Source organism: Peromyscus maniculatus, chromosome 4, assembly GCF_049852395.1.
Source record: "Peromyscus maniculatus bairdii isolate BWxNUB_F1_BW_parent chromosome 4, HU_Pman_BW_mat_3.1, whole genome shotgun sequence".
Taxonomy (NCBI): Eukaryota; Metazoa; Chordata; class Mammalia; order Rodentia; family Cricetidae; genus Peromyscus; species Peromyscus maniculatus.
In genome coordinates, this window is record NC_134855.1 from 19,952,631 (window position 1) to 19,966,867 (window position 14,237).

A 14,237-nucleotide genomic window follows, 5' to 3' on the forward strand; every position below is an offset into this window, starting at 1 on the left:
GGTGGTGCCACTCCTGAGCAGGTGGTCCTGGGGTGTAGAAGATAGTAAGCTGAGCGAGTTGTATTGAGCAAACCAATAAAAACACCCATCTATGGCCTCTGCATCGGTTGGTACCTATCTCCAGCTTCTGGTCTTGATTTCCCGCTCTGACTTCCTAAGAATGAAGGACTGTGATGTGGAAGTGGAATTGAAATAACCCCTTTCCTCCACAAATTGCTTATGGTTCTGGTTTTCAGAGCAGTATTAGAACCCTAGCTAGGATAAGAGGGAAAGGGTACTCCAACAGAATACAGGAAAACACAAGGAGGAGGGTGGCAGAGTTGGGAAGGCAGGGGAGCATGTGGAAGCAAGCAAATGTCATAATATGCATGCAGGAATCTGCCACACAGATGCTGGCTGTGTGCTAAGGAAGTTTAATAACACCCACCCACCTACCCCCACATACACACACAAAAGGCATCTCATATAGAGAAAACTGGTTCTATGGAACCAATCAACTCAATCTAATTTATGTTACTAATCTGTAATCTTTTCAGTGTTTAAAGTCATGCAGGTGTATTACATTAAACCTGTCACTACTAATATTAAAAAAAAAAAAAAAAACACTTACCAACTGGTTCTTTTTGGTTCTGAAAGAGAATCTTGATATTACTTCCATCCATATTTGCCATGTTTATTGTATTTCCATCTGTCCAGTACAGTTTCCTTAATTCAAAAGATATAGATTAAATATTACATGCAGATCCATTTATTGAAAAGTAGCATATGGCAAAGAATAAAGTAAGAAAACATATTCTGGGCATAGAATTAATTCTTTTTTCAAAAGGCCTAAAAGTGTTGGATCCCTGTGCATTTTCCTAGGAGGAAAGCATCTCTTCTGCCGTTTTCCTTTCTTTGAAAGAATTTTATCTTATTCTCATTTTCCTTTTCCATCCAAATCTGATGCTTAACTAAGACTACAACAAACTACTTTCATTTTGTCCTTCATCAAAACTGAATCCTCTTGGCTGAGAAGGAATTAGAATCTGTAGATGGGAAGAAACTCATTTCATCCGTCCCTCCTGAAAACTTTGATATCACACAGGCTCCTGAAGTCACCAGAGACAAGAGCAGGCTGACTTTGCATTGACCAAGCAGTAAGGAAATGTTCACAACCACCATTCCAATGAAATTGCTTTTTCTTCACAACTCTTTTTGTTCTAAACTCTCATTCCCTAGAAATACACACTAATGAGAACTTGTAAATTGCATTTCATTTAGATAAAAATCTCTCACCAGAACTCTGAATCTCTATAACAATTTCCGTACTCACATTTACATTTTGACTGGATCCTCAATACCTGTATCATCTGAATTAAACAATCATTTTCTGTAAAATCTGAAATAAAGTACAAAATGTAAAAAAAAAGAAAAAAGAAAAATTTAAATCATACTTTACCCCCTGACTGGGTGAGCTGCCAGGCACTGTGGCTTATCGATTCCATGGATAATTGAGGTTTTCAAAGAGCCATCTAGCCTGGCCACGTTAATTTGTGTTTCATCAAATTCGGAGCTAATCCAGTATAAATTACGTGAAACCCAGTCCACTGCTAACCCTCTGATGCTCTGAATATCTGCAAAACAGGATAAAGAAAACGGAGAGTGACCGAAGGTTCACATACACTTGGCTCCTCAGGTAAGTTATGTTCTGTCTAAGGGAAAACCTAATTTACACTTTAATTTGTCAGCTAAAATTGTACAAGATTGCAATCTCATTCCCTTATCAACACTTCTTAAGGTGTGCATAATCATTAATGTCTAACTGCTGAGGCATTAGGAAACCTGAAGCAACAATTATCATCAAAATTAGAGTAACAGTCAGTGCTTCACCAGTCAGTGCTTGGAACAGACTCTGGTAGACACTGGTCTTGTGGGCACAAGTGACCAGGACTTGAGTGAGAATAATAGCTCCTGCATAATTATATAACAGGCCCTCACAGTGCTGGCTCCAGTCTCACACCCTCAGTTGGTACCACACAGGTCTGGTTAGGAGAGAGTACTGTGTGTCATTAACAAATGAGCTGTTTAATGTTTTAAGTGCTGGATTTTTACCTATGCAAAATAAAATAATTCAACCTTTCCCAAACCAGCAGGCTTGAACACATTTCAACACAGACAATTATCAGGAATTAATGGGATATGAGAACAAAACCAAAGGCATTTTAACATTCCTCCAAATGTGGACTCTGTAGTAATGACTGAAACCTAATTAAGTATAGAGTTAGTGCCGCTAAAGACGGCCTCTGCACTGTTTTTCTTTGATTAGTGAGATGGGCATCTTGCAAAACAAGCATGGGGATGTGTCTTAAACACTCGGGCATTTTAGAAAGAGAAACATACTAAAGTGAACTGCTACAAATCATGGAGATTAGTAATGTATAGTAGGACTGTTTCAGTCATTACCCATGGCATTTGAGAGCTTATCCCTGGAAATGTCTCTTTTTTCACTTTATTTTCTAGTATTTAGTACTGCTAGGGTTCTTTAGTCACCAGCTCCCTGACCTTACGGTAGACACGTGAAAAGACAGACTGGTCAGTGAGATGTGGGGAGGGTGGAGGTACTGAGCGTTCAGGTGGTCCTCAGGCACGAGCTTCCTTACTGACCAGTCCAAGCAGCTGCTGCTTCACTCCAATGGAATCAATACATCTTCCCACTCACTGGAAGCTAGCAAACTAGATTTTTTTCAGTGGGAAAAGCCAATTAAAGTTGAAAACTCCAGACTTACAAAACTTGCTATCAAAGCAGAAGAGGGCCGGGAGTCCAGTGATTGTGCGGGGGCTGTGGAGCACAGAGGTGGGTGGGGCTGGACTACTCTACTTGCAAGGTCAGGACGCCTTTCTTCAGTCTGCCTGGCCCTCACAGTGCTGGCTCCAGTCTCACACCCTCAGCCTGTCCCCGGTAAACCTCTACCTTCTGAATGTGGGCTTACGTTAGAGCGCAATGGCGTACTTTTTATTTCGTTCTTCTTGTTGTTGTTGAGACAAAAATAATACATTTCTTTACAATTAGACTTTCCTTCTCTCTCAGGTGCACTTCCTCCTGTCCCATCCTCTGGAGCTCACCTGCTTCAGAGAGGTAGTGCTAACAGAATGAGGTTTGGGGTCAGGCTCCAACCCTGAGGCCCTGGTTCTTTGTTATCAGTATCAGTTATGTAGTTTCTTTCTTTTTCTTTCTTTCTTTCTTTTTTTTTTTTTTTTTGCAACATCTTTGCTCATCTTAGCCTGAGGCAACATACAGATAAAGGATTTCTGAGAATCCTTTGGAGGATGTAATATTGTTTTACTACAAGACATATTTATAAAATACTTTTTTAATCAATCTGATGCTCAGAATATTTTAAATTGCTTACTAATTGAACCAAATATATGGACTAGAGAGCGTACATCTCTTTAATTGTAAAGCAAAATCCATACATATTTAATCAATATATACTTCCAATATGTTGAAAATTTCCTCAGACATGTGCAGCATACATTCAACATAAAGATTTGCAGTGACTTAGTAAATGCTCCATCTATAATCTGGAATTATAAGGGCATATCAATTATCTACAATACTCAAGTATAAGGCTGAAATGCCTGAGGCTGAGGGTGTTTTTTGTCTGAGCACACAACAACCTCAATCAGAACTTTCTATCTTTGTGATTGTTTTGGCCCCAGATGGCATTTTGGGTTACCAGCCTGACAGGAGAAATCAAATTTGTCTTTTTTTTTTTTTTTTTGTAACTAAAGCCCACAACTCATTGTTTTAGAGGACCCTAAAAATGTCCATGGAGGATGTGAAGAAAAGTAGTCAAAAAAAAATCGCTGCATCTTTCTTCTTTTTAATGAAAATATTGAAACAATATATTTTGACTCTTAACATCTGTTTTTTTTTTTTTTTATTGTCACTACAATGCCTCTGAGCAAGTTTCTCAGAAAGTTCAGCATTCCTCTGTTTGGGGGAAACTCACTTTCTTGAAATAAACACAGATGATATATTCTGCAAACTTATTCCTTATCACAAAAGTCTCTGGTGATTGATAAATTTTAATTTTCATATATATGTCAAAACCACAAGACAGACAGATGGATGTCTGTATGTTAGATACACATACAGAGACATACACACAGACACACAAATGCATGCCAGCTAAAGCTATAAAGGTAAGTAAATGAGAGTTCAGAAATGTGTTAATCATCAAGACAAACCCCACACAAGAATCATCATTTTTTTGGAATATTTGCTGCTTGGTATAATATAATTCATGAGTGTGAGAGCAAGACAGAATGACCACGGGATTAAAAGAAAGATTTTATATATCATTAGTTATAAATAGGTGGGGGAAATCATTCCTGTTTAAAAAGGAAAATTTTTGAAAACAAAATTTGCTCTAGATTTTTATATCATTTCTTTAGATATATGCAAGTGACAGAATATCTTCATAGGGTTTATGCCTTGAGCAATACACTCCTAGGTATTGGCAAGAAATTCACTTGTCAAATGGGAGATTTAAATTGATTGGAGGCAAGAAGAGCCTTGTTTTTTTCTATTACAAGAACAAATTTTAGTCTTTTGTGGAAGAAATGTCCTAAGGAATGCTCTCATATTCCCATAGGTGAAGTCTATTGTGACAATAAAAAAGGAACATGATAAAATATCCAAACAGATACAATGTAAGTGCAAAGCTAAAGAGCAAACCGATCAAGAGTCCTCAAATTCAAACTCTGTATGTAGAATAATCAAAAACAGCACCTGGACACAGTTAACCTGGTGAACTGAAAAACAAAGAGAGAAAGGTTAGCCAGAGTGACTATGGGGAAGCTAGAAACTGGGTCTAGAAGACAGAATGAGTAATCCAGTATATTTAATCAATGCTTTCAAAGGGCAGCATATAAAAGGAGAAGCAAGCATATTGAGATAATCTTGGAGTTTTTCTCCCACTGGAATAATAAAAGGCAAAATCCCATAAAAGACAAAATGAGAATACTGTGAGAAGATGCAGGGGTGATTGCAAAGACACATGAACAAATACAGAGGCCAACCAGAGAAACTTGAGGATTACCATTACAGTGGTGAAGCTAAGAATAGGCTAGTACTAGCACAGCCAAGGGAAGATTAATCCTTGAATTTGAATGTGGTGCTCAGCTGAATTACCTTAAGTTAAATCTGAACAACAATAATAAAAGCTGATTCAAAAATGAACAGAAGACTCGAATAGAAATTTATCCTTAGATAATACAAAAATAGTCAAAAGAATTGAAAATGTGCTCAAATATACTATTCATAAATAAAGGAAAAATGATTGAAAGAATGATCAGACACCCCCTCACTCCAATAAGAATGACAATTGTCATGAGTTGGGTAGGTAGGAGGATCTAGGAGGAGTTGGGAGAGAGTAAAGAACATGATCTAAATATATCATATGAAAAACTGAAAATAAAAAGTAAGTTAATAAAAATGGCTTAGTTCAAGTCTCATATTCATTCTCTACTCTTTATATGATCCAAGAAATAGAAACATAAAAGTGACTATAAACTGATGACTACTAAGAGAAAACATGGTACCTATGAATAATGGGATACCATGCAGCCAAAGACGATAAAAATCTTGTCATTGGCAACAAGATAGATAGAACTTGAGATTATTACACTAAGTAAAATAAACCAGACATTGGACTGACAAGTACCACATGCCCTCATTCATTTTCAGATCCTAAAGCGGCTGATATCATTGGAGTCACAGTTAAGTGGCAGTTAACAGAGGCTGTGGTGAGTGGAAAAAGGCATCAGAAGGGTTGATCAGTAGAACAAAAGTTCTTAACTTAAATGATAAGTTCTATGTGCTTTAACATGGAAGGTTTTCTATAGATAATGACAGTGAACTGCACATTAAAAAAAACTAGAAGAATTTTTGAGTGTTTCCACCATTAAGAAGTGATACATTCCATAAGATTGATCAGTTTACCATGATTTAAGTGTTATATCATATACGCATCAAGATTTCACAAGGTACCTCAGAATTATGAATATTTTCATATGTTACATAACAGCTCAAATAAATTTAAATATTTAGAATTAAAACAAATATAAAAACAACAGCAGATTAACAAATATTGGGAAATCTTGGTGCCTTTGTGTGCTGATAGTAGGGATGTGACAGTGAAGGAGCAGGATGGTGCTACCTCAAATCAAAACAAAAAAATTATCATACAACTCAGGAATTCGACTTTTTACTCTCAATTTGTGTGAAAGGATCTTATGCATCCCAAGCTGACCTCAAAGTCATTATGTAGCTGAGACTGATCTTGAACATCTGATCTACTTGCCTGTACCTCCCAAGACTGGGATTATAGGCCTCTGCAAACATACAAAGCTAGCAATTCCAGTTTTCAATACATGTAAAAGAGAGATGAAGTCTCGAAGGGACTTTGTATTACAATGTTCAAAATGACATTTTGAAAATATTCAAATTTAGAAATAACCTATGTTCACTACTAGATGAATAAATAAACAAGATGCACTATAAACATCCAGTGAAATACTGTTCAGTCTTGAAACAGACAAAAATCTGATGTATGCTAGAACATAGAGGGAACTTGAGGATATTCTGCTAAGCAAAATATGTCTGTCACTAGAAAGATGGCTCAGTTAATGTGCAACTGTGAGGACCAGAGTTCGGATCAGAGCACCCAGTTAAATACAGAATGGGCTGGCATACTTTATGTACTCCTAACATGTGGGTAGTGAAGACAGAAAGTCTTCAGGACAAGCTAGGTAGCCAGAGAATCCCAATTAGCAAGTGATTTTGTCCAAGTGAGAGACCCTGTTTGCAGATCTACAGTGGGAAGTTCTGATGTTTGCTGTGGGATAGTCTTTCTGTAAGCTGTGAATATGTGTTGCTCTCATTGGTTAATAAATAAAGATGTTTCTCTAATGATGAGGCAGAATAAGGTTAGGCCATACAATCAAACTGAAGACTAGAGATGAAGAGGGGTGGGGTTGGGGCGGATTCCAGTCCACTGCTGAGGAAGCAAGAAGTAATAGAAAATGATATAACAAGTAACAAAACATGTGGCAATGCATAGATAAGAAATATGGGTCAATTTAAGTGTAAGAGCTAGTTAGTAATAAGCCTGAGCTATTGGCTAAACATTTATAGTTAATACAAGCCTCTGAGTGATTATTTGGAAATTGCTGTGGGATGGGGCAGGATAGAAAAAAGCCTCTGTTCATAGATGTTAACCTCTGACCTCTACATATGCACACTTCTGCATACTAATCTGGGTGTGTCCTGACAATGCAAAAACACATACAATACATATAAACACCTCCACACATATTAAAAAAATGCCACTCAATAAAAGAAAAACCATACCTCTTCTTGCTCACTTCTGCACTAGTTTCTCTAACCTCTGTCCAATTATCTGTCATCTCAACCCTTTGTCATATTGTAACTTATGTGCAATGTCAAAAGTCTGTCCCCTTCTTTATACTTAACGTTCTAGACTAATTTTTGTTCTTATTTTTTGATTTTGGAGGAAGGGTCTTGGTAAACAATGCTGGCCTTGAACTCTTGATCCTTCTGTCTCTATCTCTTTAGTGCTAGATGTACACCATCACAAAACACTCAGTATCAAACACAGGATTTAATGCATGCTAGTCAACAAGTCTACCAACAGACCCACATCCCAGCCCTGGGTTAATTTTTATTTTGAGTTTAGAATAATTCTGTAGATTTCTAATATTATCCCCACCTATTATTTCTCAGTTTCCCTATCATTGCAATTTCCACTTGATGTATCTTTCCTAGAGTTTAGCTCACCCATATCACCTTTAAATCTTACCTGTGATCCCCCATTTTGTTAAGGGAAAAAGAAAAAAAGCCAAACAATCCCTTACTTTTTTATAATCTCTTGGGGGACATGATCCAACATAAAGTCTCTACAATGTATAGCTACTTTCTTACCAGGATCTCCTGCAGATTTCCAGATATTCATGCCTATGGATTCATCAACTGGGAACCCATTTTCCCCAAGGCCTCCTTACTTCCTCCTGACTCAGTGAGTACCTTAGTAACTCCATGTCAGAAATCAGTGTGAACTGTGATCTAGTTGTCTAAGTGGCTTCCCCATGGTACAGTCCTTATTACCTTGCATTGTAGTTATTTAGTTACATTGAGGTATACTGCCACATGTGATGTCCCTTTAGTTAATGAAATGTCTTGAACTTTTTAATCTTTGAATACAGAGCATTTCATAAGTCTAATTGTGGTGGTATTGTGTTCCCCAAAATATCATATACTCTAATAAATTTATCTGGGGTCAGAGAACAGACAGCCACTAGATACAAAGGCTAGAAAATGGTGGCACTCACACCTTTAATCCTAGCATTCCAGAGATAGAAATCCCTCTGGATCTCTGTGAGTTCAAGGCCACATTGGAAATAGCCAAGCATGGTGACACACGCCTTTAATCCCAGAAAGCCAGCCTTTAATCCCAGGGAGTGGTGGTAGAAAGCACAAAGATATATAAGGCGTGAGGACTAGAAACTAGAAGCATTTTGGCTGGTTAGGCATTTGGCTGGTTAAAGATTTTTGGCTGGTTGAGCATTCAGGCTTTTGAGCAGCAATTCAGCTGAGAGCCATTGGGATGAGGACTCAGAAGCTTCCAGTCTGAGGAGACAAGACCAGCTGAGGATCCGGCGAGGTGAGATAGCTGTGGCTTGTTCTATCTCTCTGATCTACCAGCATGGACCCCAATAACTCGCCTCGGGTTTGATTTTATTAATAAGAACTTTTAAGATTCCTGCTACATCTGGCGCCCAACGTGCCTGAGGTGTGGAACCTAGAAAGTGCTATAGAGTTTCTTTAAAATCCTGCACATTAGAATGAAATTGCATACTCACTTTTCCAATTGAAAATATGAAAAAAATAGGCATAGACAGTATGGGCATTTACCAGATTTAACTATGTATGCAAAGTTTTCAATGGGTAGAAGGTGTTGGCATCATTATGGTTGTTTTAGTTTCTTTTCTTTCTTAATTTTTTTTCTTTCTTTTTTTGCATCACAGATATTGATATTATTCCACCACAAAAACTTTCTGGGTAAACATGAGAAATGGAAAATTCTGACCAGTAATCAGTAAGCAGCAGATATCCCACAGCTAAGCTTTCTAATATTTCTAAAGTTTAGAAAGCACTATTATTATGGACCTGTTCTCATTACCTCAATTCTTTCTGTACTAATTGTTAGAATAATTATTATTTTCAAACCATTATTACATTTAATACTTTGCAATATATACAGAGAAAAGCTTTGCTTCACATTGACAAAATAATTGGTATAAAAGTGGATGATGTTTCAAATATGAATGGACAGTTACTAGATAAATTCCATTAGATTCAAAGTTCATTGAGAATCACATATTTAGATGAGCATGATAGTACTCACTGATACCTCCAGTGTTATGAAGGCAGAGGCAGTAGAATAGTACAGCAGACACATAAAGCTTCTTTGCCAATAAAAATGAGATTTGCCTGAAAATGATGTGGACTTTCATAAACTTGCCACTGTGTGTCTAAAACCCTTTGCTCACATTTTAGATGAACAAAAATATTTTGGAGGAGAAAGACAATGGTGCATTTCACCAAGATAATACCAGGGGATCTGCAGACAATACTGAGCACGTAGGAAGTACATGCTGTCAGAAATAAGCATGTGCTTAAAGCTAAACCTCTTTTTTCTCCAACTCATGAGGTTCCTTTATTTATAAAAGGGAGGGACATGGAAGAGAAAGAAAAAACCTGTGTGGTCATCAGTGAAATGAATCTCAGGTATAAATGAAGCTCTAATATTCCCCAAAATGGCAAAGATGACAGTAGGTTTCTCTTATCTATGAAAGTGGAAAGCAACATGAACCTCAAAGTAAATACACCATTAGGGGGTTAAATTAAAGAATAAAATAAAAGGAGGAACTCTAGAAAAAAATATGGATGAAACAAAACATGTTTTAGTTGATTTTCTTCTTTTCTGCTGTGGTAAAACATTGTCCAAAAGCAACTTGTGGAGGAAAGAGTTTATTTCATCTTACATTTCCTAGGTCACAGTCCATCACTGAGGAAAGTCAGGGCAGGAAATGAAGGCAGGAACCTGAAAGCAAGAACTGAAGCAGAGGCAATGGAAGAACATTGCTTACTGATTTGCTCCCCATAGATTGCTCAATTTACTTTTTTATACCACCTAAGTCCCAAGGATTGCACTGCCCACATTCAGATGAGTTATTGCACATCAATAATTAATAAAAGTGCTCCAGAGACTTTCTCATGGGTCAATCCTTTGGCTGCAACTTTTCAGTTGAGGTTCCCCTTTCTAGATGGTTTTGGTTTGTTTTAAGCTGACAAAAAATAACCAGCACAATAAACCCAATTATTTTTTCTTACATTAGGAATTTGAAGGTACATTCATGGTTTGTAATATTGCTTGTTGTGTTAACTACCAGCAGTGTGCTAAATTTTTCGAAGGCACACTGTTGTGCAAGAAAATTATACCTCTGACTAGTCCATATTTGGGAGGTATGACTGGGCTCTGGGACCATCTTAAAAGCATAGTACTTTGAGCTGATGAAATTCTGCTCCAGTAACTTGCAATGAAATCCTGAATCATCTTATTGCAACATAATGAAGGGTACAGGAGTGCTAATAATGTGGTCCTGAGGGTAAGCTTTTTTCTGTAAAGTTCTTCACTATGCCTTTGAGGTAACAGTTCAGTTTCTATGACCTTGAGCTTTCTCATCTATAGAATGGAAATTATTCATTTGTAATATTAGATGTGCAGAGAATAAGTGAGATGGCCTTTGTGTCACACTAATGTTAGGTTATTTATCATACTCAATCAGTAAGCCTGACAACATGAATGATGGGAAACAATTTGGCCCAGGAAGGGGCTCAAGAAAAAGCATTATTGGTACCAGAGAGTAAAGCTGTCCAGCTCTTTCTATGAATTATAAGGTCTTTTTCTATTGGAATAAAAATATATTTGATTTTTGTGATGGCTAATCTTGGTTGTCGACTAAAATCTAAGTAGGTGGGCAGGCCTGTGAATGGATATTTTGAGGTAGCAAGACCCACCTTAAAACTGGGCCACATTTTCTAGTGGCAGATTATATAAAAAGCACATGGTAGATGGAAGGTTTTGTTCTTTGTCTTCTTTCCTTCACTCTCATTGGAAAGTTCATTTATTCTGTTCCCAAGACATTTCTTCCCTGCTATTAGAACTCACTTCTTCAGGATTCCAAAATAGGCTGAAAACCAAGGGCTTTCTAAGACTTCTCTAGAACTTCAGCACAAGATTGTGACTACTGAAATATCCAGCTTTATGGACTGAACAACTTCTAGGTCCTTAGCCTTTCTATCAAAAGATATCTGTTGTTGGATTGCTTAGACCACAGCCTTAGGGCAGTCTAATAAGTAAATATATATAATGTATATAAGTATATGTATATAGATTAAATAAGTATATATATTCAATTAGATCCTTTAGAGAACACCAACCAATATCATTTTATGAGAGTGGAAATAACACATATGGACATATATGTGTATGTATATGCATTTTTGCACATACTGCATATAAATAATACTACTAAATTTATGATGAATAAGCTTATAGTCATATATTACCAATTATCATTATAATTAGTTGTCCCCATTTTGAGCTACTTACTGTAAACAGTTATAAAAAAAGGGTCACAAATAACATATAAATTCAAAGTCTAGTGGTGCAGATGGTAGAGAATGGTAAGACAGGCAAGCTATTGTTTCCTTTAAGAAAGCTTGAACCAGTCAGTGTTTTTCTTAGGAAGTAGGGATGATTGGGTATATTTGGAGTTCAGTTTGTAAAGCTCACTTCACATTAGACTTAAATTGAGGAAGGGATGAAAATGAAGCTTCTTAAGAAAAACCCTGAAATAGCACCCTACATCCAACCAGACCACCAAGAATTAAAGCTGAACATCAATAACAATAGAAATAACAGCAAGCTTACAAGCTCATGGAAATTGAACACTCAAAGAAATATGTCAAGACAGAAAGAAAGAAGGAAAGAAAGGAAGGAAGAAAGGAAGGAAGGAAGAAAGAAAGAAAGAAAGAAAGAAAGAAAGAAAGAAAGAAAGAAAGAAAGAAAGAAAGAAAGAAAGAAAGAAATTAAAGACTTTCTAGAATTCAATGGAAATGAATATAATGGTACATAGTGTTATGGGACACAATGAAAGCAGTGTTGAGAGGAAAGTGCATAGCACTGTCTACATTAGAAAAATTAGATAAATATCATACTAGACACCCCATAGAACACCCAAAAGCTCTAGAACAACAAAATAAATAGAAAAAAATTAAGCACACCCCAGAGGAGCAGACAGTAAGAAACTTTCAAAATAAGACCTAAAATCATATAACTATAAATAAAGAGAGCAATACAAAGTATCAGTAAAACAAAGAGTTGGATATTTGAGAAAATCAACAAGATAGACAAACCCTTATCTATACTAACTAAAAGACACAGAGAAAAGATCCAAATTAATAATATCAGAAATGAAAAGGATGGTATAACAGCTGCCACCAAGGAAATCTAAAGAATCATAAGGTCATACTTTAAAATCCTCTACTCCATCAAATTGAAAAATCTAAAAGAAATGTATAATTTTCTTCATGGGTACCACTTACCAAGTTAAATAGAGGTCAGATAAACAATTTAAATAGACCTATAACCCTTAAGGAAACAGAAGCAGTCATTAAAAGTCTCTTAACCGAAAAGGCTTAAGGCCAGGCAGTTTTGAAGCAGAGTTCTGCCAGACACTCAAAGAGGAGCTAATACAATGCTCCTCAATTTTTTCCACAAAACAAAAATAGAAGGAACATTGCCCAATTAATTTCATGAATCCACAGTTACCCTGATACCCAAATCCTACAAAGAAAGTGAATTGCAGACACATTTCTCTTATGAATATTGATGCAAAAAATACTCAATAAAATCCTTGCAAACCAAATCCAAGAAATATAAAAAAGACCATCCACCATGGTCTCAGAGATGCAGGGATGGTTCAACATATGGAAATCTGTCAGTATAATATACCATATAAACAAACTGAAAGAAAAAAAACACATAATCATCTTATTAAAGGCTGAAAAAGTCTTTGACAAAATCCATCACCCCTTCATGATAAAAGTCCTGGAGAGATAGCTAACACAGGGACATACTTAACATAATAAAGAAAGTGTACAGCAAGCCTATAGTCAACATCAAATTAAATGAAGAGAAACTCAAAGCAATCTCACTAAAATCAGGAACAAGACAAGGCTGTTCACTCTCTTCATATCTATTCACTAGTACTTGAAGTTCTAGTTATAGCAATAAGACAACTGAAGGATATCAAGGGGATACAAATTGGGAAGAAAGAAGGCACAGTATGTTTATCTGCAGGTGATATGAATGTATACATAAGCCATTTTCAAAATTCTACTAGGGAAGCCCTATAGCTGATAAAAATTTTAGCAAAGTGGCTAGATATAAGATTAAGTCAAAATATTAGTAGTCCTCATATATATAAATAAAAAAAAGGGCTGAGGAAGAAATCAGGGAGCTAACACCCTTCACAATAGCCTCAAACACTATCAAATGTCTTGGGGATAACTCTAATCAAGCAAGTAAAAGACTTGTATAAAAAAATTCATGTCTTTGAAGAAAGAAATTGAAGAAGCTATCAGATTATGGGAAGATCTCCCATGCTCATGAGTAGGTAGGATTAACATAGTAAAAATGGCCATCTTACCAAAAGCAATCTGCAGAATCAAGGAAATCCCTATCACAATCCAAACACAATTCTTTACAGATCTTGGAGAAACCTCTACTTTATATTGAAAAAGAAAATCCCAGGATAGCAAACACCATGCTGAACAATAAAAGAGATATTAGAAGGTATCACCAGCCCTGATTTCAAGTTGTATTACAGAGATAGAGTAATAAAAATGGCATGGTACTGGTATCAAAACAGACATGCTGATCAATGGAATGGAACTGAAGATGCAGACATAAATTAACACACCTATGAACACCTAATTTTTGATAAAGAAGCTAGAAATACACACTAGAAAAAAAGAAAACATCTTCAACAGATGATACTATTAAAACTGGATGTCAGCATATAAAAGAATGCAAATAGATTCT

The 14,237-nt window shown here is 36.3% G+C and overlaps 1 protein-coding gene across 1 annotated transcript in view; it reads right to left on the minus strand.

Annotated features, from left to right (window-relative positions):
* Lrp1b (LDL receptor related protein 1B) overlaps positions 1 to 14,237 on the minus strand; it is a 1,955,528-nt gene that overhangs the window by 621,009 nt on the left and 1,320,282 nt on the right. The window contains exons 30-31 of the mRNA XM_042275227.2: positions 1,439 to 1,613; positions 611 to 705 (exon numbers count right to left, since the gene is read on the minus strand). Coding sequence (XP_042131161.1) covers positions 611 to 705; positions 1,439 to 1,613 — 270 coding nt within the window. The remainder of the gene's footprint in view (positions 1 to 610; positions 706 to 1,438; positions 1,614 to 14,237) is intronic.